General features: G+C 32.4%; 1 protein-coding gene across 1 annotated transcript in view; it reads right to left on the bottom strand.

Annotated features, from left to right (window-relative positions):
- Positions 1-19,037: 19,037 nt before the first annotated feature.
- LOC121180906 (thrombospondin type-1 domain-containing protein 4-like) overlaps positions 19,038-23,141 on the bottom strand; it is a 37,916-nt gene continuing 33,812 nt past the window's right edge. The window contains exons 15-18 of the mRNA XM_041036601.1: positions 22,392-22,565; positions 22,037-22,216; positions 20,957-21,101; positions 19,038-20,728 (exon numbers count right to left, since the gene is read on the bottom strand). Coding sequence (XP_040892535.1) covers positions 20,586-20,728; positions 20,957-21,101; positions 22,037-22,216; positions 22,392-22,565 — 642 coding nt within the window. The 3' untranslated portion in view covers positions 19,038-20,585. The remainder of the gene's footprint in view (positions 20,729-20,956; positions 21,102-22,036; positions 22,217-22,391; positions 22,566-23,141) is intronic.

The following is a 23,141-nucleotide window of genomic DNA, read 5'->3' as shown; positions in this document are numbered from 1 at the left end:
TTTTTTTGGCCGAAAAAAACGCCTTACTATACTATGACGTTTTTTATGACATTTTGAGGTCAAAAAAATTTTTGACTTTTTTTGTCCGATTTTGATGCCTTACTATACTATGACGTTTTTTAAGACATTTTGAGGTCAAAAAAAATTTTGCCTTTTTTTGGCCAAAAAAAACGCCTTACTATACTATGACGTTTTTTATGACATTTTGAGGTCAAAAAAAATTTTGCCTTTTTTTGGCCTAAAAAAACGCCTTACTATACTATGACGTTTTTTATGACATTTTGAGGTCAAAAAAAATTTTGACTTTTTTTAGCCGAAAAAAACGCCTTACTATACTATGACGTATTTTATGACATTTTGAGGTCAAAAAAATTTTTGACTTTTTTTGGCCGAAAAAAACGCCTTACTATACTATGACGTTTTTTATGACATTTTGAGATCAAAAAAATTGTTGACTTTTTTTGGCCGAAAAAAACGCCTTACTATACTATGACGTTTTTTATGACATTTTGAGGTCAAAAAATTTTTTGACTTTTTTTGGCCGAAAAAAACGCCTTACTATACTATGACGTTTTTTATGACTTTTTGAGGTCAAAATTTTTTTTGACTTTTTTTGGCCGAAAAAAACGCCTTACTATACTAGGACGTTTTTTATGACATTTTGAGGTAAAAAAAAATCTGGACTTTTTTATGACATTTTGACGCCTTACTATACTATGACGTTTTTTATGACATTTTGAGGTCAAAAAATTTTTTGACTTTTTTTGGCGGAAAAAAACGCCTTACTATACTATGACGTTTTTTATGACATTTTGAGGTCAAAAAAAATTTGGACTTTTTTTGGCCGAAAAGAACGCCTTACTATACTATGACGTTTTTTATGACATTTTGAGGTCAAAAAATTTTTTGACTTTTTTTGGCGGAAAAAAACGCCTTACTATACTATGACGTTTTTTTATGACATTTTGAGGTCAAAAAAAATTTGGATTTTTTTTGGCCGAAAAAAACGCCTTACTATACTATGACGTTTTTTATGACATTTTGAGGTCAAAAAAATTTTTGACTTTTTTTGTCCGATTTTGATGCCTTACTATACTATGACGTTTTTTAAGACATTTTGAGGTCAAAAAAAATTTTGCCTTTTTTTGGCCAAAAAAAACGCCTTACTATACTATGACGTTTTTTATGACATTTTGAGGTCAAAAAAAATTTTGCCTTTTTTTGGCCTAAAAAAACGCCTTACTATACTATGACGTTTTTTATGACATTTTGAGGTCAAAAAAAATTTTGACTTTTTTTAGCCGAAAAAAACGCCTTACTATACTATGACGTATTTTATGACATTTTGAGGTCAAAAAAATTTTTGACTTTTTTTGGCCGAAAAAAACGCCTTACTATACTATGACGTTTTTTATGACATTTTGAGATCAAAAAAATTGTTGACTTTTTTTGGCCGAAAAAAACGCCTTACTATACTATGACGTTTTTTATGACATTTTGAGGTCAAAAAATTTTTTGACTTTTTTTGGCCAAAAAAAAACGCCATACTATACTATGACGTTTTTTATGACTTTTTGAGGTCAAAATTTTTTTTGACTTTTTTTGGCCGAAAAAAACGCCTTACTATACTAGGACGTTTTTTATGACATTTTGAGGTAAAAAAAAATCTGGACTTTTTTATGACATTTTGACGCCTTACTATACTATGACGTTTTTTATGACAGTTTGAGATCACAAATTTATTTGACTTTTTTTGGCCGAAAAAAACGCCTTACTATACTATGACATTTTTTATGACATTTTGAGGTCAAAAAATTTTTTGACTTTTTTTGGCCGAAAAAAACGCCATACTATACTATGACGTTTTTTATGACTTTTTGAGGTCAAAAAAATTTTTGCCTTTTTTTGGCCGAAAAAAACGCCTTACTATACTATGACGTTTTTTATGACTTTTTGAGGTCAAAAAAAATTTTGACTTTTTTTGGCCGAAAAAAACGCCTTACTATACTATGACGTTTTTTATGACTTTTTGAGGTCAAAAAAAATTTTGACTTTTTTTGGCCGAAAAAAAAACGCCTTACTATACTATGACGTTTTTTATGACATTTTGAGGTCAAAAAAAAGTTTGACTTTTTTTGGCCGAAAAAAACGCCTTACTATACTATGACGTTTTTTATGACTTTTTGAGGTCAAAAAAAATTTTGACTTTTTTTGGCCCAAAAAAAAACGCCTTACTATACTATGACGTTTTTTATGACATTTTGAGGTCAAAAAAAAGTTTGACTTTTTTTGGCCGAAAAAAACGCCTTACTATACTATGACGTTTTTTATGACATTTTGAGGTCAAAAAAAAATTTTGACTTTTTTTGGCCGAAAAAAACGCCTTACTATACTATGACGTTTTTTATGACATTTTGAGGTCAAAAAAATTTTTGACTTTTTTTGTCCGATTTTGACGCCCTATTATACTATGACGTTTTTTATGACATTTTGAGGTCAAAAAAATTTTTGACTTTTTTTTGCCGATTTTGACGCCTTACTATACTATGACGTTTTTTATGACATTTTGAGGTCAAAAAAAATTTTGACTTTTTTTGGCCGATTTTGACGCCCTATTATACTATGACGTTTTTTATGACATTTTGAGGTCAAAAAAATTTTTTACTTTTTCTGGCCGAAAAAAACGCCTTACTATACTATGACGTTTTTTATGACATTTTGAGGTCAAAAAAAATTTTGACTTTTTTTGGCCGAAAAAAACGCCTTACTATACTATGACGTTTTTTATGACATTTTGAGGTCAAAAAAAAATTTGACTTTTTTTGGCCGAAAAAAACGCCTTACTATACTATGACGTTTTTTATGACATTTTGAGGTCAAAAAAAATTTTGCCTTTTTTTGGCCGAAAAAAACGCCTTACTATACTTTGACGTTTTTTATGACATTTTGAGGTCAAAAAAAATTTTGACTTTTTTTGGCCGAAAAAAAACGCCTTACTATACTATGACGTATTTTATGACATTTTGAGGTCAAAAAAATTTTTGACTTTTTTTGGCCGAAAAAAACGCCTTACTATACTATGACGTTTTTTATGACTTTTTGAGGTCAAAATTTTTTTTGACTTTTTTTGGCCGAAAAAAACGCCTTACTATACTATGACGTTTTTTATGACTTTTTGAGGTCAAAAAAATTTTTGACTTTTTCTGGCCGATTTTGACGCCTTACTATACTATGACGTTTTTTATGACTTTTTGAGGTCAAAAATTTTTTTTGACTTTTTTTGGCCGAAAAAAACGCCTTACTATACTATGAAGTTTTTTATGACATTTTGAGGTCAAAAAAAATTTTGACTTTTTTTGGCCGATTTTGACGCCCTATTATACTATGACGTTTTTTATGACTTTTTGAGGTCAAAAAAATTTTTTACTTTTTTTGGCTGAAAAAAACGCCTTACTATACTATGACGTTTTTTATGACATTTTGAGGTCAAAAAGTTTTTTGACTTTTTTTGGCCGATTTTGACGCCCTATTATACTATGATGTTTTTTATGACATTTTGAGGTCAAAAAATTTTTTGACTTTTTTTGGCCGAAAAAAACGCCTTACTATACTATGACGTTTTTTATGACATTTTGAGGTCAAAAAAATTTTTGACTTTTTTTTAGCCGAGAAATACGCCATGCTATACTATACTATGACGTTTTTTATGACTTTTTGAGGTCAAAAAAATTTTTGACTTTTTCTGGCCGATTTTGACGCCTTACTATACTATGACGTTTTTTATGACTTTTTGAGGTCAAAAAAATTTTTGACTTTTTTTGTCCGATTTTGACGCCCTATTATACTATGACGTTTTTTATGACATTTTGAGGTCAAAAAAAATTTTGACTTTTTTTTGCCGATTTTGACGCCTTACTATACTATGACGTTTTTTATGACATTTTGAGGTCAAAAAAATTTTTGACTTTTTTTGGCCACAAAAAACGCCATACTATACTATGACGTTTTTTATGACTTTTTGAGGTCAAAATTTTTTTATACTTTTTTTGGCCGAAAAAAAAACGCCTTACTATACTAGGACGTTTTTTATGACATTTTGAGGTCAAAAAAAATCTGGACTTTTTTATGACATTTTGACGCCTTACTATACTATGACGTTTTTTATGACATTTTGAGGTCAAAAAAAATCTGGACTTTTTTTGGCCGAAAAAAACGCCTTACTATACTATGACGTTTTTTATGACATTTTGAGGTCAAAAAATTTTTTGACTTTTTTTGGCCGAAAAAAACGCCTTACTATACTATGACGTTTTTTTATGACATTTTGAGGTCAAAAAAAATTTGGACTTTTTTTGGCCGAAAAAAACGCCTTACTATACTATGACGTTTTTTATGACATTTTGAGGTCAAAAAAATTTTTGACTTTTTTTGGACGATTTTGATGCCTTACTATACTATGATGTTTTTTATGACATTTTGAGGTCAAAAAAATTTTGACTTTTTTTGGCCGAAAAAAACGCCTTACTATACTATGACGTTTTTTATGACATTTTGAGGTCAAAAAAATTTTTTTGACTTTTTTGCCGAAAAAAACGCCTTACTATACTATGACGTTTTTTATGACATTTTGAGGTCAAAAAAAATTTTGACTTTTTTTGGCCGAAAAAAACGCCTTACTATACTATGACGTTTTTTATGACATTTTGAGGTCAAAAAAATTTTTGCCTTTTTTTGGCCGAAAAAAACGCCTTACTATACTATGACGTTTTTTATGACATTTTGAGGTCAAAAAATTTTTTGACTTTTTTTGGCCGAAAAAAACGCCTTACTATACTATGACGTTTTTTTATGACATTTTGAGGTCAAAAAAAATTTGGACTTTTTTTGGCCGAAAAAAAACGCCTTACTATACTATGACGTTTTTTATGACATTTTGAGGTCAAAAAAATTTTTGACTTTTTTTGGACGATTTTGATGCCTTACTATACTATGATGTTTTTTATGACATTTTGAGGTCAAAAAAATTTTTTTGACTTTTTTGCCGAAAAAAACGCCTTACTATACTATGACGTTTTTTATGACATTTTGAGGTCAAAAAAAATTTTGACTTTTTTTGGCCGAAAAAAACGCCTTACTATACTATGACGTTTTTTATGACATTTTGAGGTCAAAAAAATTTTTGCCTTTTTTTGGCCGAAAAAAACGCCTTACTATACTATGACGTTTTTTATGACATTTTGAGGTCAAAAAATTTTTTGACTTTTTTTGGCCGAAAAAAAACGCCTTACTATACTATGACGTTTTTTTATGACATTTTGAGGTCAAAAAAAATTTGGACTTTTTTTGGCCGAAAAAAAACGCCTTACTATACTATGACGTTTTTTATGACATTTTGAGGTCAAAAAAATTTTTGACTTTTTTTGGACGATTTTGATGCCTTACTATACTATGATGTTTTTTATGACATTTTGAGGTCAAAAAAATTTTGACTTTTTTTGGCCGAAAAAAACGCCTTACTATACTATGACGTTTTTTATGACATTTTGAGGTCAAAAAAATTTTTTTGACTTTTTTGCCGAAAAAAACGCCTTACTATACTATGACGTTTTTTATGACATTTTGAGGTCAAAAAAAATTTTGACTTTTTTTGGCCGAAAAAAACGCCTTACTATACTATGACGTTTTTTATGACATTTTGAGGTCAAAAAAATTTTTGCCTTTTTTTGGCCGAAAAAAAACGCCTTACTATACTATGACGTTTTTTATGACATTTTGAGGTCAAAAAAAATTTTGACTTTTTTTGGCCGAAAAAAACGCCTTACTATACTATGACGTTTTTTATGACATTTTGAGGTCAAAAAAATTTTTGACTTTTTTTGGACGATTTTGACGCCTTACTATACTATGATGTTTTTTATGACATTTTGAGGTCAAAAAAAATTTTGACTTTTTTTGGCCAAAAAAAACGCCATACTATACTATGACGTTTTTTATGACTTTTTGAGGTCAAAAAAAATTTTGACTCTTTTTGTCCGATTTTGACGCCTTACTATACTATGACGTTTTTTATGACATTTTGAGGTCAAAAAATTTTTTGACTTTTTTTGGCCGATTTTGACGCCCTATTATACTATGACGTTTTTTATGACTTTTTGAGGTCAAAAAAAATTTTGACTTTTTTTGGCCGATTTTGACGCCTTACTATACAATCACGTTTTTTATGACATTTTGAGGTCAAAAAAATTTTGACTTTTTTTGGCCGATTTTGACGCCCTATTATACTATGACGTTTTTTATGACTTTTTGAGGTCCAAAAAAATTTTGACTTTTTTTGGCCGAAAAAAACGCCTTACTATACTACAGAGGTGGGACCAAGTCATTGTTTTGCAAGTCCCAAGTAAGTCTCAAGTCTTGGCCCTCAAGTCCCGAGTCAAGTCCCAAGTCAAGACAGGCAAGTCCCGAGTCAAGTCCAAAGTCAAGATTGACAAGTCTCAAGTCAAGTCCAAAGTCCTACACTTTGAGTTTCAAGTCCTTTCGAGTCCTTTTAACCACACAGCAATAATATATTATGTAAGAGGTAAGCATATTAAACAGATGTCAGAACATCCCTTATAGCCACACATGAACTGTATTGAAACTACTCTTAATTACTCATATTATTAATATCAATCTTAACATTGTGTGATAATATATTTTGTATCTTAGTGTGTTACGTTGCAGCACGTAGACCAGCAACTCACGTGTGCAAGCTAACTTGTTTTTTCGTCAATGGACTGCTGGAGAGTAAGAACAACGAGCAGTATAACTTTGTTTTCCTGTCGGAAAAATCCGTCTGACAGCAAGCTAAAACGGTACACATATTCTTAATATGGCGCACATTTAAAGTGACCTTGATTTTATTAGGTTTGCCTCTTTGTAGGTGGCTAAAATATGCGTTGCTGCTAACCGCCGTCTACTGTGTGATACCTTGACTAATGTTATGTATAAGTACCTCAACCATAGCCCTGTTAAAAAAATACTTAACAAAGGTATGAATAAGGGAGTGAACTCGCAGTAGACGCAACAAATTACCGTGTTTGCAATGATTTAGCTACACAGCAAAGAAAAAGCTACTTAGCCAATAAATGTAAGCTTTCATTCAGAACTTACCTTTCTTTGTGCAACTTTAGATGTCGAACGAAGTTCGAAGTTGTTGCGTCTCCATCTGTAATCTTCGAGCCACATGTTTTGCATACTGCAATTCGTTTTTTATTGACCACCTCGTAGTTTTTATACCCGAACGAAACTATCTTTGGTATCATTTTTTCCAGCTAGCGCGCTGTTTGACAGTCCGTCTTCATTGGTTGTCCTGCAATTTGATTGGATGGATGCTGTCGGATCAAAACAACGTTGATCTAATTTGATTGGATGTTGTGCCGACAGCACACACACAGACGCACACATACAAAGAAAGATACAGAGCGTTCCTTAAATAACATCCTTTTTAATCTTTGGGTTTTTGAGGAAAGTAGCAAGTCTTGTCGAGTCAAAAGGCTCAAGTCCAAGTGAAGTCACAAGTCATTGATGTTAAAGTCCAAGTCGAGTTGCAAGTCTTTTTACATTTTGTCAAGTCGAGTCTAAAGTCATCAAATTCATGACTCGAGTCTGACTCGAGTCCAAGTCATGTGACTCGAGTCCACACCTCTGGTATACTATGACGTTTTTTATGACTTTTTGAGGTCAAAAAATTTTTTGACTTTTTTTGGCCGAAAAAAACGCCTTACTATACTATGACGTTTTTTATGACATTTTGAGGTCAAAAATTTTTTTGACTTTTTTTGGCCAAAAAAAATGCCTTACTATACTATGACGTTTTTTATGACATTTTGAGGTCAAAAAAATTTTTGACTTTTTTTGGCCGATTTTGACGCCCTATTATACTATGACGTTTTTTATGACATTTTGAGGTCAAAAATTTTTTTGACTTTTTCTGGCCGATTTTGACGCCTTACTATACTATGACGTTTTTTATGACTTTTTGAGGTACAAAAAATTTTTTGACTTTTTTTGCCCGAAAAAACGCCTTACTATACTATGACGTTTTTTATGACATTTTGAGGTCAAAAAAAATTTTGACTTTTTTTGGCCGAAAAAAACGCCTTACTATACTATGACGTATTTTATGACATTTTGAGGTCAAAAAAATTTTTGACTTTTTTTGGCCGAAAAAAACGCCTTACTATACTATGACGTTTTTTATGACTTTTTGAGGTCAAAAATTTTTTTGACTTTTTCTGGCCGATTTTGACGCCTTACTATACTATGACGTTTTTTATGACATTTTGAGGTCAAAAAAAATTTTGACTTTTTTTGGCCGAAAAAAACGCCTTACTATACTATGACGTTTTTTATGACATTTTGAGGTCAAAAAAATTTTTGACTTTTTTTGGCCGAAAAAAACGCCTTACTATACTATGACGTTTTTGATGACATTTTGAGGTCAAAAAAATTTTTTTGGCCGAAAAAAACGCCATACTATACTATGACGTCTTTTATGACTTTTTGAGGTCAAAAATTTTTTTTGACTTTTTTTGGCCGAAAAAAACGCCTTACTGTACTATGACGTTTTTTAGGACAGTTTGAGGTCAAAAAAAATTTTGACTATTTTTGTCCGATTTTGACGCCTTACTATACTATGACGTTTTTTATGACATTTTGAGGTCAAAAAAATTTTTGACTTTTTTTGGCCGATTTTGACGCCTTACTATACTATGACGTTTTTTATGACATTTTGAGATCAAAACAATTTTTGACTTTTTTTGGCCGAAAAACACGCCATACTATACTATGACGTTTTTTATGACATTTTGAGGTCAAAAAAATTTTGACTTTTTTTGGCCGATTTTGACGCCTTACTATACTATGACGTTTTTTTATGACTTTTTGAGGTCAAAAAAATTTTTGACTTTTTTTGGCCGAAAAAAACGCTATACTATACTATGACGTTTTTTATGACATTTTGAGGTAAAGAAAAATTTAGAGTCTTTTTGTTCGATTTTGACGCCTTACTATACTATGACGTTTTTTATGACAGTTTGAGATCACAAATTTATTTGACTTTTTTTGGCCGAAAAAAACGCCTTACTATACTATGACATTTTTTATGACATTTTGAGGTCAAAAAATTTTTTGACTTTTTTTGGCCGAAAAAAACGCCATACTATACTATGACGTTTTTTATGACATTTTGAGGTCAAAATTTTTTTATACGTTTTTTGGCCGAAAAAAACGCCTTACTATACTATGACGTTTTTTATGACATTTTGAGGTCAAAAAAAATTTTGACTTTTTTTGGCCGAAAAAAACGCCTTACTATACTATGACGTTTTTTATGACATTTTGAGGTCAAAAAAAAGTTTGACTTTTTTTGGCCGAAAAAAACGCCTTACTATACTATGACGTTTTTTATGACTTTTTGAGGTCAAAATTTTTTTTGACTTTTTCTGGCCGAAAAAAACGCCTGACGTTTTTTGTGACATTTTGAGGTCAAAATTTTTTTATACTTTTTTTGGCCGAAAAAAACGCCATACTATACTATGACATTTTTTATGACTTTTTGAGGTCAAAAAAAATTTTGACTCTTTTTGTCCGATTTTGACGCCTTACTATACTATGACGTTTTTTTATGACATTTTGAGATCAAAAAAATTTTTGACTTTTTTTGGCCGAAAAAAACGCCATACTATACTATGACGTTTTTTATGACATTTTGAGGTCAAAATTTTTTTATACTTTTTTTGGCCGAAAAAAACGCCATACTATACTATGACGTTTTTTATGACTTTTTGAGGTCAAAATTTTTTTATACTTTTTTTGGCCGAAAAAAACGCCTTACTATACTATGACGTTTTTTATGACTTTTTGAGGTCAAAATTTTTTTTGACTTTTTTTGGCCGAAAAAAACGCCTTACTATACTAGGACGTTTTTTATGACATTTTGAGGTAAAAAAAAATCTGGACTTTTTTATTACATTTTGACGCCTTACTATACTATGACGTTTTTTATGACATTTTGAGGTCAAAAAAAATGTTGACTTTTTTTGGCCGAAAAAAACGCCTTACTATACTATGACGTTTTTTATGACATTTTGAGGTCAAAAAAAATTTTGCCTTTTTTTGGCCGAAAAAAACGCCTTACTATACTATGACGTTTTTTATGACATTTTGAGGTCAAAAAAAATTTTGCCTTTTTTTGGCCGAAAAAAACGCCTTACTATACTATGACGTTTTTTATGACACTTTGAGGTCAAAAAAAATTTGGACTTTTTTTGGCCGAAAAAAACGCCTTACTATACTATGACGTTTTTTATGACATTTTGAGGTAAAAAAAATTTGGACTTTTTTTGGCCGATTTTGAGGCCTTACTATACTATGACGTTTTTTATGACATTTTGAGGTCAAAAAAAATTTTGACTTTTTTTGGCCGAAAAAAACGCCTTACTATACTATGACGTTTTTTATGACATTTTGAGGTCAAAAAAAATTTTGACTTTTTTTGGCCGAAAAAAACGCCTTACTATACTATGACGTTTTTTATGACATTTTGAGGTCAAAATTTTTTTTGACTTTTTTTGGCCGAAAAAAAACGCCTTACTATACTATGACGTTTTTTATGACTTTTTGAGGTCAAAATTTTTTTTGACTTTTTTTGCCCGAAAAAAACGCCTTACTATACTATGACGTTTTTTATGACTTTTTGAGGTCAAAATTTTTTTTGACTTTTTTTGGCCGAAAAAAACGCCTTACTATACTATGACGTTTTTTATGACATTTTGAGGTCAAAAAAATGTTTGACTTTTTTTGGCCGATTTTGACGCCCTATTATACTATGACGTTTTTTATGACTTTTTGAGGTCAAAAAAAATTTTGACTTTTTTTGGCCGATTTTGACGCCTTACTATACAATCACGTTTTTTATGACATTTTGAGGTCAAAAAAAATTTTGACTTTTTTTGGCCGATTTTGACGCCCTATTATACTATGACGTTTTTTATGACATTTTGAGGTCAAAAAAAATTTTGACTTTTTCTGGCCGAAAAAAACGCCTTACTATACTATGACGTTTTTTATGAATTTTTGAGGTAAAAATTTTTTTTTGACTTTTTTTGGCCGAATAAAACGCCATACTATACTATGACGTTTTTTATGACATTTTGAGGTCAAAAAAAATATTGACTTATTTTGCCCGATTTTGACGCCTTACTATACTATGACGTTTTTTATGACATTTTGAGGTCAAAAAAATTTTTGACTTTTTTTGGCCGAAAAAAACGCCTTACTATACTATGACGTTTTTTATGACATTTTGAGGTCAAAAAAAATTTTGACTTTTTTTGGCCGAAAAAAACGCCTTACTATACTATGACGTTTTTTATGACATTTTGAGGTCAAAAAAAAGTTTGACTTTTTTTGGCCGAAAAAAACGCCTTACTATACTATGACGTTTTTTATGACTTTTTGAGGTCAAAATTTTTTTTGACTTTTTTTGCCCGAAAAAAACGTCTTACTATTCTATGACGTTTTTTATGACTTTTTGAGGTCAAAAAAATTTTTGACTTTTTTTGGCCGAAAAAACGCCTTACTATACTATGACGTTTTTTATGACATTTTGAGGTCAAAAAAAATTTTGCCTTTTTTTGGCCGAAAAAAACGCCATACTATACTATGACGTTTTTTATGACATTTTGAGGTAAAAAAAAATTTTGACTTTTTTTGGCCGATTTTGACGCCTTACTATACTATGACGTTTTTTATGACATTTTGAGGTCAAAAAAATTTTTGACTTTTTTTGGCTGAAAAAAACGCCTAACTATACTATGACGTTTTTTATGACATTTTGAGGTCAAAAAAATTTTTGACTTTTTTTGGCCGATTTTGATGCCTTACTATACTATGACGTTTTTTATGACATTTTGAGGTCAAAAAAAATTTTGACTTTTTTTGGCCGAAAAAAACGCCTTACTATACTATGACGTTTTTTATGACTTTTTGAGGTCAAAATTTTTTTTGACTTTTTTTGGCCGAAAAATACGCCTTACTATACTATGACGTTTTTTATGACTTTTTGAGGTCAAAAAAATTTTTGACTTTTTTTGGCCGAAAAAACGCCTTACTATACTATGACGTTTTTTATGACATTTTGAGGTCAAAAAAATTTTTGACTTTTTTTGGCCAAAAAAAACGCCATACTATACTATGACGTTTTTTATGACTTTTTGAGGTCAAAAAAAATTTTGACTCTTTTTGTCCGATTTTGACGCCTTACTATACTATGACGTTTTTTTATGACATTTTGAGATCAAAAAAATTTTTGACTTTTTTTGGCCGAAAAAAACGCCATACTATACTATGACGTTTTTTATGACATTTTGAGGTCAAAATTTTTTTATACTTTTTTTGGCCGAAAAAAACGCCATACTATACTATGACGTTTTTTATGACTTTTTGAGGTCAAAATTTTTTTATACTTTTTTTGGCCGAAAAAAACGCCTTACTATACTATGACGTTTTTTATGACTTTTTGAGGTCAAAAAAATTTTTGACTTTTTTTGGCCAAAAAAAACGCCATACTATACTATGACGTTTTTTATGACTTTTTGAGGTCAAAATTTTTTTTGACTTTTTTTGGCCGAAAAAAACGCCTTACTATACTAGGACGTTTTTTATGACATTTTGAGGTAAAAAAAAATCTGGACTTTTTTATTACATTTTGACGCCTTACTATACTAGGACGTTTTTTATGACATTTTGAGGTAAAAAAAAATGTTGACTTTTTTTGGCCGAAAAAAACGCCTTACTATACTATGACGTTTTTTATGACATTTTGAGGTCAAAAAAAATTTTGCCTTTTTTTGGCCGAAAAAAACGCCTTACTATACTATGACTTTTTTATGACATTTTGAGGTCAAAAAAAATTTTGCCTTTTTTTGGCCGAAAAAAACGCCTTACTATACTATGACGTTTTTTATGACACTTTGAGGTAAAAAAAAATTTGGACTTTTTTTGGCCGAAAAAAACGCCTTACTATACTATGACGTTTTTTATGACATTTTGAGGTCAAAAAAATTTTGACTTTTTTTGGCCGATTTTGATGCCTTACTATACTATGACGTTTTTTATGACATTTTGAGGTCAAAAAAAATTTTGACTTTTTTTGGCCGAAAAAAACGCCTTACTATATACTATGACGTTTTTTATGACATTTTGAGGTCAAAAAAAATTTTGACTTTTTTTGGCCGAAAAAAACGCCTTACTATACTATGACGTTTTTTATGACATTTTGAGGTCAAAAAAAAGTTTGACTTTTTTTGGCCGAAAAAAACGCCTTACTATACTATGACGTTTTTTATGACTTTTTGAGGTCAAAATTTTTTTTGACTTTTTTTGCCCGAAAAAAACGCCTTACTATACTATGACGTTTTTTATGACTTTTTGAGGTCAAAAAAATTTTTGACTTTTTTTGGCCGAAAAAACGCCTTACTATACTACGACGTTTTTTATGACATTTTGAGGTCAAAAAGTTTTTTGACTTTTTTTGGCCGATTTTGACGCCCTATTATACTATGATGTTTTTTATGACATTTTGAGGTCAAAAAAAATTTTGACTTTTTTTGGCCGAAAAAAACGCCTTACTATACTATGACGTTTTTTATGACATTTTGAGGTCAAAAAAAATTTTGACTTTTTTTGGCCAAAAAAAACGCCTTACTATACTATGACGTTTTTTATGACATTTTGAGGTCCAAAAAATTTTTGACTTTTTTTGGCCGATTTTGACGCCCTATTATACTATGACGTTTTTTATGACATTTTGAGGTCAAAAAAAATTTTGCCTTTTTTTGGCCTAAAAAAACGCCTTACTATACTATGACGTTTTTTATGACATTTTGATGTCAAAAAAAATTTTGACTTTTTTTGGCCGAAAAAACGCCTTACTATACTATGACGTTTTTTATGACATTTTGAGGTCAAAAAAAATTTGGACTTTTTTTGGCCGAAAAAAACGCCTTACTATACTATGACGTTTTTTATGACATTTTGAGGTCAAAAAAATGTTTGACTTTTTTTGGCCGATTTTGATGCCTTACTATACTATGACGTTTTTTATGACATTTTGAGGTCAAAAAAAATTTTGACTTTTTTTGGCCGATTTTGATGCCTTACTATACTATGACGTTTTTATGACATTTTGAGGTCAAAAAAAATTTTGCCTTTTTTTGGCCGAAAAAAACGCCTTACTATACTATGACGTTTTTTATGACATTTTGAGGTCAAAAAAATTTTTGCCTTTTTTTGGCCTAAAAAAACGCCTTACTATACTATGACGTTTTTTATGACATTTTGATGTCAAAAAAAATTTTGACTTTTTTTAGCCGAAAAAAACGCCTTACTATACTATGACGTATTTTATGACATTTTGAGGTCAAAAAAATTTTTGACTTTTTTTGGCCGAAAAAAACGCCTTACTATACTATGACGTTTTTTATGACTTTTTGAGGTAAAAATTTTTTTTGACTTTTTTTGGCCGAAAAAAACGCCTTACTATACTAGGACGTTTTTTATGACATTTTGAGGTAAAAAAAAATCTGGACTTTTTTATGACATTTTGACGCCTTACTATACTATGACGTTTTTTATGACATTTTGAGGTCAAAAAATTTTTTGACTTTTTTTGGCCTAAAAAAACGCCTTACTATACTATGACGTTTTTTATGACATTTTGAGGTCAAAAAAAATTTTGACTTTTTTTAGCCGAAAAAAACGCCTTACTATACTATGACGTATTTTATGACATTTTGAGGTCAAAAAAATTTTTGACTTTTTTTGGCCGAAAAAAACGCCTTACTATACTATGACGTTTTTTATGACTTTTTGAGGTCAAAAAAAATTTGGACTTTTTTTGGCCGAAAAGAACGCCTTACTATACTATGACGTTTTTTATGACATTTTGAGGTCAAAAAATTTTTTGACTTTTTTTGGCCGATTTTGATGCCTTACTATACTATGACGTTTTTTATGACATTTTGAGGTCAAAAAAAATTTTGACTTTTTTTGGCTGAAAAAAACGCCTTACTATACTATGACGTTTTTTATGACATTTTGAGGTCAAAAAAAATTTTGACTTTTTTTGGCTGAAAAAAACGCCTTACTATACTATGACGTTTTTTATGACATTTTGAGGTCAAGAAAAATTTTGACTTTTTTTGGCCGAAAAAAACGCCTTACTATACTATGACGTTTTTTATGACATTTTGAGATAAAAAAAAATTGTTGACTTTTTTTGGCCGAAAAAAACGCCTTACTATACTATGACGTTTTTTATGACATTTTGAGGTCAAAAAATTTTTTGACTTTTTTTAGCCGAAAAAAACGCCTTACTATACTATGACGTATTTTATGACATTTTGAGGTCAAAAAAATTTTTGACTTTTTTTGGCCGAAAAAAACGCCTTACTATACTATGACGTTTTTTATGACTTTTTGAGGTCAAAAAAAATTTGGACTTTTTTTGGCCGAAAAGAACGCCTTACTATACTATGACGTTTTTTATGACATTTTGAGGTCAAAAAATTTTTTGACTTTTTTTGGCCGATTTTGATGCCTTACTATACTATGACGTTTTTTATGACATTTTGAGGTCAAAAAAAATTTTGACTTTTTTTGGCTGAAAAAAACGCCTTACTATACTATGACGTTTTTTATGACATTTTGAGGTCAAAAAAAATTTTGACTTTTTTTGGCTGAAAAAAACGCCTTACTATACTATGACGTTTTTTATGACATTTTGAGGTCAAGAAAAATTTTGACTTTTTTTGGCCGAAAAAAACGCCTTACTATACTATGACGTTTTTTATGACATTTTGAGATAAAAAAAAATTGTTGACTTTTTTTGGCCGAAAAAAACGCCTTACTATACTATGACGTTTTTTATGACATTTTGAGGTCAAAAAATTTTTTGACTTTTTTTGGCCAAAAAAAACGCCATATTATACTATGACGTTTTTTATGACTTTTTGAGGTCAAAATTTTTTTTGACTTTTTTTGGCCGAAAAAAACGCCTTACTATACTAGGACGTTTTTTATGACATTTTGAGGTCAAAAAAAATTTGGACTTTTTTTGGCCGAAAAAAACGCCTTACTATACTATGACGTTTTTTATGACATTTTGAGGTCAAAAAAAATTTGGACTTTTTTTGGCCGAAAAAAACGCCTTACTATACTATGACGTTTTTTATGACATTTTGAGGTCAAAAAAAATTTTGACTTTTTTTGGCCGAAAAAAACGCCTTACTATACTATGACGTTTTTTATGACATTTTGAGGTCAAAAAAATTTTTGACTTTTTTTGGCCGAAAAAAAACGCCTTACTATACTATGACGTTTTTTATGACTTTTTGAGGTCAAAAAAATTTTTGACTTTTTTTGGCCGATTTTGACGCCCTATTATACTATGATGTTTTTTATGACATTTTGAGGTCAAAAAAAATTTTGACTTTTTTTGGCCGATTTTGACGCCTTACTATACTATGACGTTTTTTATGACATTTTGAGGTCAAAAAAATTTTTGACTTTTTTTGGCCGATTTTGACGCCTTACTATACTATGACGTTTTTTATGACTTTTTGAGGTAAAAAATTTTTTTTGACTTTTTTTGGCCGAAAAAAACGCCTTACTATACTATGACGTTTTTTATGACATTTTGAGGTCCAAAAAATTTTTGACTTTTTTTGGCCGATTTTGACGCCCTATTATACTATGACGTTTTTTATGACATTTTGAGGTCAAAAAAAATTTTGACTTTTTCTGGCCGAAAAAAACGCCTTACTATACTATGACGTTTTTTATGACTTTTTGAGGTCAAAAGATTTTTTGACTTTTTTTGGCCGATTTTGACGCCTTACTATACTATGACGTTTTTTATGACTTTTTGAGGTCAAAAAAATTTTTTTGACTTTTTTTGGCCGAAAAAAACGCCTTACTATACTATGACGTTTTTTATGACATTTTGAGGTCAAAAAATTTTTTGACTTTTTTTGGCCGATTTTGACGCCTTATTATACTATGACGATTTTTATGACATTTTGAGGTAAAAAAAAATGTTGACTTTTTTTGGCCGATTTTGACGTCTTACTATACTATGATGTTTTTTATGACATTTTGAGATCAAAAAAATTTTTGACTTTTTTTGGCCGAAAAAAACGCCTTACTATACTATGACGTTTTTTATGACAGTTTGAGGTCAAAAAATTTTTTGACTTTTTTTGGCCAAAAAAAACGCCTTACTATACTATGACGTTTTTTTATGACTTTTTGAGGTCAAAATTTTTTTTGACTTTTTTTGGCCGAAAAAAACGCCTTACTATACTATGACGTTTTTTAGGACAGTTTGAGGTCAAAAAATTTTTTGACTTTTTTTGGCCGAAAAAAAAAAACGCCTTACTATACTATGACGTTTTTTTATGACTTTTTGAGGTCAAAAAAATTTTTGACTTTTTTTGGCCGAAAAAAAACGCCTTACTATACTATGACGTTTTTTATGACATTTTGAGGTCAAAAAATTTTTTGCCTTTTTTTGGCCGAAAAAAACGCCTTACTATACTATGACGTTTTTTATGACATTTTGAGATCAAAAATTTTTTTGACTTTTTTTGGCCGAAAAAAACGCCTTACTATACTATGACGTTTTTTATGACATTTTGAGGTCAAAAAATTTTTTTGAGGTCTTTTATAAGACCTCAAAATATGACAACCAAACTACTGTACTTTCTGAGCTGAAAACACTGCATATCCAGTTCAACAAAGGAGAAAACTTTAAACTCAGTTACTCACACTGCAGGGGATGCCTATTTTGTGGATCTCAGTTTTACTTTCACAGTCATTAATCATAATTTTGTTTGCCAATAAGCAAGGTTCTGTGAATGGACTAGGATGTCAGAAAATAGTTGTTTGATGAAAGGGACAGTGGAGAGAAAATTATGCTTTTTCTTCCCAAACCAGCTCCATGGGGTTTAAGTCTGGAGACTGTGCTGGTCTTCACCACGTGAAGCCACCGTCTAGTTCGTCTAGTTTTCTTCTAATGTTGTGGGTCATTTTCTTGCTGCAGGGGGAAACCCTGACAAACTAATCCTTCTTTCTTTGTTACTTGCCTTTTATTACTATTCTGATGGAAATATAAAGTCCTGGTGTCTATATCTTATCTAAAGATCCTCTGTGCTTTCAGCATCTCACTTCTTGTTTAGGTCTTCCTCTGCAGCAGGCTGGGTAAGACTGGAGCTGGAGGTCCTGCACCACACAACAGGATTTCATGTGATGCCTACAAACTGGTGAAATCCTCAAATTTCAGTTCGACAGATTATCTGCAAGGACTCTCGAACTGGTGTGTTTAAGATTCTCATCTAACTAAACAAGAAACTTAAACTGAACAAGGGAATAACTGAATAAAATAAGGAAAAAGGTTTCCAGGCATGTAGTCTAATACTTTCTCAAATGTTGAAACTTCGATGTGGGCTTTGCTTGATTGCAGTTGATTTCACTAAATGCTAGCCTACATGTCTTGTGTCTCACAGGTTTCACCAGAAGGGTGTAACATGCTCAGAGGTTCATGATTTTGAGCTGTTGCACCCATTGAGAAACATCACAGTCAGATTTGCAATGTTCTTACTTTGCCACCATCAGGTGGTAATGTTAGGAACAGCACTGTGGTACACAAGTGCAAGCCACTAAAGCAACATGTTGAAGGTGCTATTCTCACTTCAAATACAATCGTTTTGTTGTAGTACCACCTTTGTCCTCCAGATGGATGACTTAAATCAAATACGTCACTTCTGCATCTTCTGGGGTGTAAAACTGAAAGCACTTTGGAATCACAAGGAAAATCTGCTGTAAAGTGTACAAATAATTAGTAAATTTCTTTATTTCAAAAAATCTCAAGAACACTACATGAGAATCAACTGCTGAACACTGCTGAAATCTAAAATAAGGCAAATACAGACGTTTTAGTTGTTGCAGTCATGTTGAATACTGAAAGCTTCTGGTATTTTAGTCCCACTCTTGATTGTTTTTAGGAAAATCAAGAGTCATGCCATCATGCTAGTACATTCAGAATGGTAGTTTCCCTTAGAGACTGAATTAATTGCATACTTGAGTCAAGAACTTAAACATTGATACATATACAGTACTTATGGATCAGAGGTAAGTTTATAGTGCTTGGATGGAACTGATAACAGCTATAATACAACAAAAGTAGAACATTTGAGAGGCACTGTTTGTAAGGTTTGTATAGAACTCAAGAACAGGCGATTTGGCAGAAAAGGATTGTTCATAAACAAGAATTTACTATTAATGTAAACCTCCCATTTTCTGTACTGGGTCAACAGTTGTAAAATACCTCCATCATTTATCTTTGTATGTATCTGTATATGTATACACACACACAGTTTTCACCTCTCCAAAATTACATTAGGGTTTTTGACCATCTGCTTCTACCATCCAATGGGCTGTGGAATGTCTACATTCAGTTCAGAGGCTGTGATTGGTGGACAGAGCCAACGAAGGTTTTATCCCCGCAGCTAAAAAGGGGCCACCGGTGGCTGATAAACCAGTGTCCTCCCTGGGGAACCATGTAAATAAATAAAGAGGGCTTTTCTATCTCTTCAGTTGCTGGGAGAACTGTCTGAGAACCCCTAAAAAAGATCTTTATCATTCACTTTGTCATACATACATATATACAAACATATTACAAAGGCTGCATTTACACCTCATGGCTGTGCAGGAAGAAAAAAGTGATCTGTGGATTGCTTAGGCAATCAGAAAGCCCACAAGGCCATGAAGAATTTAAATTCTGGTATTTTCCTTGTAAATTCATTCTGTGTGAAGTATACACCATCAGCACCACAGGAAGTTTGATGCACAGTATTTGTTTCTTAGGAAAAAGGTGTTAATCTGTCTCTGTCTTCAGTTTAATGAGGTTACATATCTTTGGTCAACAAAGTTGCCGTTAAATAGTTGATTATAGGTGAGACAGGACCAACTTCATATGACATCATGCCATAAATCTGAGCATTGCAGAGTAAAGAGCCGTATTAGAGCATATACAGTCAATACATAGTCCACGTTAAACAGTTTACAGGTGCGCTGCTCTTTATAGGTAATCCGCTTCAAGAGCCATTTTTGAAAAAAGACAGCTGCAAACTGCTTTCCATGAAACAAAAAAGAATTATTAGATAGTTGTGGTTAAAATCCATAAAGTGTTTTGTAGGTTCCTCATGTTGAAACTGATCTCTCTCACCCCACCAGGGCTCTGTTTATCCAGTGATTGGATTTCTGTCCTCCACTATTCTTAGGTATGCCTTTCTCCCAACAGCTGTCTCCAAATGAGCCAGCAGAAATGTTCCTTCTTTAGTTTCCATCCTTGGCAAACAAAACAAATGTCCATTTTAGGCAAGGGTCCAGCCAGTCTTCACCCCTGGCTGGCATAGGACCAGAGTGCCTGTAGCGGGTACTGAGTCTAGCCCGACACGGAGCTGAGGGACCCCTGGCAGAAAGTGCTAGCTGCGGCCCCGATTAACCGACTGTCTGTGGGCCACTCGTGAGCACGAAGCGCAGCACGTCGTCTTGTAGTAATCGTACACACAGAGGCGAGCCTGGACCACCACGTTACAGTTGAAGTACTTGTCCCTACAGTTCTCATCTATAACAAAAACAAGTCTTAAATTCATGTTCTCAATTTCAAGCATACGCTCTATGATGCTTATTAAAACAAGAGAACACAAGAGCCTGGGTGAAGTGTTGCAGGAGGTTCCCAGGTGTCAAATTTCTGTTCATAATGACCTTTGTGTTCCTAATAATGCTAAAATCAGTAGGAAAACATCCATCTAGGTCAGCAATATTCCAGACAACATGTTAGGAGATAACTGACCTATGTGGGGTATGCAGGGCTCTGGGTTGCAGACTTCCCTCTCTGCTGGTTTCAGCAGCTCATCACAGTCCTCGCTGGACAGCATGTCATCAGACAGGCAGCGCACCTCCCGCAATCGGAAACCTCCCTCACATGTTTTTGAACACTGGAAGGACAAGAGTAAGTGACAGCAGCCAGTTCCATGTTAATAAAACTCCACCTTAAAGTTGGTTCACTTATGACACTGCTGCTATTTTGCAAACATTATTACTGTTGATAACCAACCCTTTAAAGGCCATGAAACCTACTCAGTCAGCTTCTTCCTGAGTGATGGGATCCTACTTAAGTAAAGTTTTTTTTCTGCCAGAGTTAGAAAAGTTTCAGTTATTTCACATGACAGACTTAATTTTTTTTTTGTGTTCTTTTCACTGGTTTTTCACTGGTTTGATGTGGGTGGGGCTGACTTGTAAAAAGGGGATGTCAGGTACTTAAAGGCATCAATCAGGTTGTAGAAACATTTGAATCAACATCTAATGATAGGTGGTGTGTTGCTTGGTCACTGTCAATCAAATCTGGTCAGGGAGATATAGAGAAATACTTATGATTTAAAACTAATCATTGGGCAGGTTTAAATTCTATCATTCTTACATGGTAATAGAAGTACAAAGCAAAATGAAGGATCAATATTTATCATTTCCTGAGTGTGATAAAGATGAAAACAACTTTAATGGTGTAGTACACAACAAATACAACCACAGCCCAAAATGACATCATCAAGGGGACCTCGAAAATGAGCAAAGTGCTCTTTGCTACATGCTGTTCTGACTAATTAAAGGCCAAATTTATTAATGAGCTTACGAGTAATGATTCTGTGCATACCATATTTATTCAAAACCACTTCCTGTGTCTGTAAGATCAGCAAACACACCATTCAAGAAAACATCTACTAACTACGAAAGTTGACTAATATCTTCAACAGGACCGACGTAAATTATCAGCCTTGTTGGCCAATAATCATCTATTAAGAGCTGTGGGGAGTAAGGAGCCTTGTTTAAGGGCGTCTCAATATTAAGAGGAGAGAGGGTTTCATGTCTTACTCACAGCACTCCAGTCAGTGTGGTACCACTTTGCTCCACAGGCCTTAAGGTTGCAGCTCTGCTGGCCGAGGGGCCGCTCCAGGGAGGAGCACTCGTACGGTGGCATGACAGTGAATCCTTCATCTGACTTCATCAGACACACCACTGACCTCTGCTGGCTGCCTGGGCCACACTCCGCAGAGCACTGGGTCACATACAACAATAGCATAACCATATGGTTTTAATTAAACATTGCAAAGAGACAGGAACAGGAACAAAATCCTGTCATGTCAATTTAAAGTCACTGTAATATCCCATATATTTAGCTACTCCAGACAACTCCCCCTTAAGCCCACCCTGACCTCTTATCATCCTCATACCTGGCTCCAGGGACCTGTGAACCACTCTATACGATTCTCACATGGGCCGTTGTTGCAGACCTGGGAATCCGCGGGCCGTTCGCTGCCACACCCCTCCAGAGGAAGGCTACTGATCTGGTTGGTCAGACAGAGGACTCCCCTGGTCCGTACACCCATCCCACATTCAGCAGAGCACTGTGGAGTGAACACTCATTTTACTGTTCATGTCACCAATCAGCAACTGAGCTTTTATTTATATGTACAAAATACTATAATAATGGGCCATAACCAGATTTAAATAGAATGAATGTAAAGAAGCTGAACATGTATGAAGTTGGTATGAGTTTAACTTACAGCGCAAATACTTTGAGGGCAAAATATAAGAATCACTTTTCAAAGATTGACATTTGCCCACTAAACAATCCATATATCGACTGGCTTTATGGTTCATTTGCTTCAAATCTGAAGAGGATTTTTGGTGAAATCAGAGTCCTTCATCTCCCTTTTTGAGTCCCAATCTTAAATAATTCCTATTCCTCTTCCTATTACTATTGGAATTAAAAGTCTCTTCATAAGAGCTATGAGAAGATTTTTAATTCCATGACAAGGGCATCAGAGTGATTATCACAGGTCTGATTCTTGAACATCTACAACTTGCTTAAGGCAATTTAGTCAGTGAAGGGTACGCTACTATTACTGTCTTTGTAAGACACTGTAGATGGGAATAACAATCAAAAAGGAGTGTCAGCAGCAGAAAAGGAGAATCATTTG

Source organism: Toxotes jaculatrix, chromosome 1, assembly GCF_017976425.1.
Source record: "Toxotes jaculatrix isolate fToxJac2 chromosome 1, fToxJac2.pri, whole genome shotgun sequence".
NCBI lineage: Eukaryota > Metazoa > Chordata > Actinopteri > Toxotidae > Toxotes > Toxotes jaculatrix.
The sequence above is the reverse complement of the archived record's forward strand: the minus strand, read 5'-3'. Positions and strand labels throughout refer to the sequence as shown.